The sequence below is a fragment of the Humulus lupulus genome, chromosome 7 (assembly GCF_963169125.1).
Source record: "Humulus lupulus chromosome 7, drHumLupu1.1, whole genome shotgun sequence".
NCBI lineage: Eukaryota > Viridiplantae > Streptophyta > Magnoliopsida > Rosales > Cannabaceae > Humulus > Humulus lupulus.
The window spans coordinates 35,914,256-35,919,392 of NC_084799.1; the positions used below are offsets into that span (position 1 = coordinate 35,914,256).

Sequence of the window (5,137 nt, forward strand, 5' to 3'; positions counted from 1 at the left end):
TTCAACAACTTAGGGTCTATTGTTGAATGAAGAACACTCTCCCTAAACCTTGGGATATAAATAAAATTTATATATTTAACAAACCAAAGTACTTGTGCTTGTAAGCATAAATTTAAAAACTAATACAACAAAATATTTGTATGCATTATCTTATATAAAAACATAAAATATGCACAAGCTAACAAAATTCTAACATTGTTCCATCAATAGGTAAATGAGTGTTCCACTCTCACTTTCATTAAGAACATATTAGCTTCCACCTCCCTATTAATACTTAAAAAAAATCATATGTCACATCATCATCCAACAACTTTGTTTATTGTAATGTCTCGAACCTTATTCACTTGAGACCCCAAAATTAGTGGTCCAATATATAATCTTTGAATCGCTTGAGGCACCTAAAGCTCAAAAAATACAAAAAAATAAAAATAAAAAATTAATATTAAACAAAATCTTATGATATACATAACAATACCAAATAAATATGTCAAAAAAAAAAACAATAAGCTAAAGTATTTACTTGTTCACTGAAGACACCGTCAACATGCTCTCGAAGAAGTGTTTTCATTACCTCCAAGCTGCTATCATAGTTTCCAACATATCTTCGGTTGTGGTCTGGTGCTTCGGCAACATTGAAGCCAAAAAAATTCCAAGAGGACCCAAAAATGTTAATTATTTTATCCTTGAATACATTATCCATAGAAAGCAACTATACTTGGAATAATATATGAAATTTGGAGTTAGGAAAAAATATAATTAAATAAACAATTGAAAATAGATATTTAAGCCACGCAAACAAAACAATAGTACCATGTGACTCATGATAGCTGTTCCTAACTGAAAAGAGCACTTTTTAAAATCGTCGTAAACATCCACCTTCTTATATTTCATAATTAATACTGATAAAAACCAGTGTATCTTTGCCATCACAGGAACATACACCTATAACAACTCATCAATGACATCAAAATAATAATAAGTAACTACAAAATATTATTGCAGTATAGCATGAAAAATAATACCTTCTCACATCTTCGCAATGCTCCACACCACTCCATCCACTTCGTAGGTTCACTTAATGTAAATATACTTGCAGGATCAGGCCTCTACCAGATACATAAACAAATTCCAACACCTCAATAACAATAATAGCCAATTATATAATAAATGAAATATAGATTAGACATAATTTAATAACTTACAGACAAATTAGTAAGAATCCACCAAAATTTATTCTGATTACCACGTTCAAATCTTTCAACTGTTGTCAATATCTCAACCAAACAATTCACAACCTGACGCAAACATTAACAAAAGATTGATATACTATTCTCAAATCAAAATAAAAAATAATATCTAATAACTTCTAAGGAGAAAAACTTACTCTTGGAGAAACTAATTTGTTCTTCCCTAATGTTTGAAAGTCAACCCTTCTTCCAACAACCTTCTCCCCCAAGAAAAGAACCTCACTACATGAAACAAAACTATAAATAAAACAAGAATACATCAAAAATAATTATAAAATAACATATTATTAAAATTTATTTACTCTGGTGGTAAGTTTGGGTTCATCACATATTCCATGGGAGCAGCCTCATGTTCATTTAGACTACAGAAATCATTCAAAGAACTACGGTTTAAGATAGGTTTCGGCACCACATTTTCAATGCTACGAACCTGCAAAATTAACTTCTATTACTCAAAATACACAAAAAAAATTAATCACACACTTATTGGGTGACAAAATAAATTACTAACCTCCTCAACAAGTCTACCACATTCATCTTTTCCAAGGTCAAACAATTCCATATCAAAGGGACATCCCCCAAGTTCAGAATACAACATCCTCTTATTATCAAAGTGCAATAATACTACTTCATCAGGATGAACACCGTTATTTCTAATACTATTTTCTAACCCCCTTATCACCGTAAAAGTTGCATCCAACTTTGCTGAATTCTCATTCAAACCAGCATTAACATTGGTTCGCTCATTCACAACACCAGACTCTACTTCAAAATTCAACTTGTCTACTTTTACAACACTCTCTTTCTCAAACACAAAATCCCAATCGACATCAGTATCAATACCTACATGACTAGAGTTTGTATCACTAGCCATTTTAGATTCAATTATATTTTCCACACTTTTCTCTTTCTTTGTTTCCACAGAATCCAAAAAATTCCTTGCAATTGTAACAGCGGGCCACTCCTTCACATTCAAATTACATAATTTTGATTCACATTCTTCATAAATTAAATGTTCCTCTTTATCACATTCAATTACAGGGCTGTCATCCATGCAAACTCCCTTGCCATTCATATCATTCACTCCACCATATTTATTTCTAAAACTTACACTCTTGTCAGAATTCTTCAACAAGCGGAAACCTTCCTCAATCGTAACATCAAAAAACTTTTTATCCTCCACACGCCTATCCTCCTTATCACATAATTGAGCTGCCTCGTCTCGCATAGCCGCAACATTGTCCTTAAATTCATGAAACTCTTCTAAAAGGCAAATGAATGCCTTAACAACTTCCCCTAAACATTTTTTATCCATATAAGTCCACAAATTGATATATGGATACCTGTACAAGGGTCCAAACCACAAAACAAGACATAAAATATTAATATAATCTTCCCAAAAATATAATTAACAAAACAAAATTGATGTTGTGATATTTAGAATCAAGATAGCCCAAAAATGATACCTTTGATCTATCTTAATATCAAAAGTCAATGGATCAATTGTTAACAAAAGAGTTAGTCTTGCCTCATTATGTGGTTAATTTCTTGATAACCAGATAGCCTCACCATGTATAAAAACAAAATAATCCGTGCCTTAAGAAACAGCAGCAATAAACATAATGTTATAAGAATATTGACAACATTAAAGAAATTAAGATATGATTTATACCTTCTACAATGCTCTTACATTATATAAAGGTCCTGTGGTGAAGATCGTGGTATTTATAAGTGTCACTTTTGATATTACTTTGTAGCTTGAATGTTTAGTAAAGGCAAAAATCCAATGGTGACATTTTCTTTCGATCTTTTTCTTTTGTATTTCCTTTTCTTGTCTAACTTCTCTATTAGTTTTAAAACTTTATTAATTTTATATAAGATTTCAATGTAATCTCTAACATCCTTATTTCCCTTATTTATATAGATCACATATTTAATTTGTTTACCATCGGTCAAAGTATTAAACCCTTTAAGCTCTATGTTCTTCACATCATAAAAAAATAAATCTTTTATCAATGACCAAAACGTCAATGTTTTGAAACCCAAATCTTATTACAACACACAAATCATATACATTGTAAAACTACAATATTAAAATAATATATTCATTTGAACATTATTTCAAACACATGGTGGACACTAATTAAAATATTATCAAACTACATAAACCTCCTAAAAATCACTACAGAACAATATTATAAATAATAAAAATACAATATATATATACTCAAACCACATTATCAGAAACAAATTTATATGCATTACCATTTTTATATGATTACAAAGAAAAATTATGAATTTCGAGTAATGTACTACAGTATAACACACAAACTATTGTCTTTGTTGTATTCGTGTAATAAGAAACCAAAAACAATTAAGAAAATAAAAGTTTCATAGGCAAATCAGAACTTTTAGATTAAAATCGCATGAATTGCTGAAGAAAATTAGGTTAAGACTATAATATAACATATAAGACATAACAAGCTTATTGCGCAGAATAGATACATACCTTCGTTAGACTTAGGACCTTGATGCCAAGTTGATGGTGTTAGAAAAAACTATTCGAAAGTTCAGTTATCTGAGAGTATTTTCCAAAACTATTAGAAGGTGAGAAGAAGAAGGAAGAAATAACATCTAAGAGGAATGGTTTTTATGAGGAATGATTAGTTAAGAAAGAAACACGTTTACTGAAACACATTTAATAAAATAAATGAGAGAAAAAGCAAATCCACCTAATACTATTATAACTAAACACATCTCAACTATTGGATTAAAATTCAATGGGCAAAAAATTGCCCTCACATGTGAAGGCAAAATTGATGCCCTCACTCAATTTAACCATCAACTTCTACTAGTTTTAAAAAACTAATGGGTGACTAAAACTAGATGACGATAATGGGTAAAAAACTAATGGGTAACCGTGTTCCAACACAAAGCTACTGCAATCTTAACAGTATGTAATGATTGCCACAAAATAAAAACAACTAAACACCAACATTCTCACCACACTTGATATCTAAAAGAAAAGGAAAAAAAAAGACAAAATCAGTCCACATACTAAGAAAATATAGCCACAATCATCATCACAATACTCAAAGGCAAACACTAAAATGCACCAAACGTGTAGTGGACAACTGAAATCAACAATATACCTGCTCCATTAAATTACCCAACAAAAAATTATAATGACACCAAACAAAACAAAACCAAACAAACCAATCTTTCTTAATTTTTTTATCAAACAGAGAATATACTTGGTCAACTCAGTGAAACATTGTATCAAACAACTTATGTGGAAATTCAAATATATAATCCTTGAAACGTATAGTAATGTATAAATAGATCATGGAAAATTATTAATAAAAACCAAAACCCACAAAAAATTAATTACAATTTATAATTTGAGTGGGGTTCCAAGAATTGAAGCTTTTTTTTTAAAACACTTCAATCACCAACTTCAAGTTGACAAATATAAAGAAAAAATTAGAATCATATCATCAATAAATCGAAAACCCACTAATATATAAACATATAAATTACACACCAGCTTCACTTTACCTGCATTCAAAGCCCAACATGGAGGGTTGACAACAAAAGCACAATGATCTAGCACAGGTTGAAGATTCTGCGATTGAACATAATTTTTTTTCTAAGTTGGATTCAAACAGTAGCCCCAAATGATGATGAGGAGAAAACTCGATAAAACCTAATGTAAATTGTTAGGATTTAATTTAATATAAAGCATAAAAATCAATAAGGACCTCTGCATTCAAAGCCCAACATGATCCAACATTGCACTCAATACTTGCGAATTTTTTGCCTCAAGAAATTCGAGATTTTGACCAACTATAGAGAGCGTGAACATTGCCCTTGTTGAGATACGATAATTA

General features: G+C 30.3%; 1 protein-coding gene across 1 annotated transcript; it reads right to left on the bottom strand.

Moving 5' to 3' along the window:
- Nucleotides 1-299: 299 nt before the first annotated feature.
- LOC133791584 (uncharacterized) lies at nucleotides 300-4,601 on the bottom strand. The gene is made up of 9 exons (XM_062229506.1): nucleotides 3,757-4,601; nucleotides 1,759-2,590; nucleotides 1,550-1,677; nucleotides 1,385-1,469; nucleotides 1,203-1,295; nucleotides 1,023-1,106; nucleotides 811-942; nucleotides 521-709; nucleotides 300-398 (listed from the first exon to the last, which is right to left on the bottom strand). The coding sequence occupies exons 2-9, from the start codon at nucleotides 2,560-2,562 to the stop codon at nucleotides 300-302; spliced, it is 1,614 nt and encodes a 537-aa protein (XP_062085490.1). The 5' UTR covers nucleotides 2,563-2,590; nucleotides 3,757-4,601.
- Between the last annotated feature and the right edge of the window lie 536 nt (nucleotides 4,602-5,137).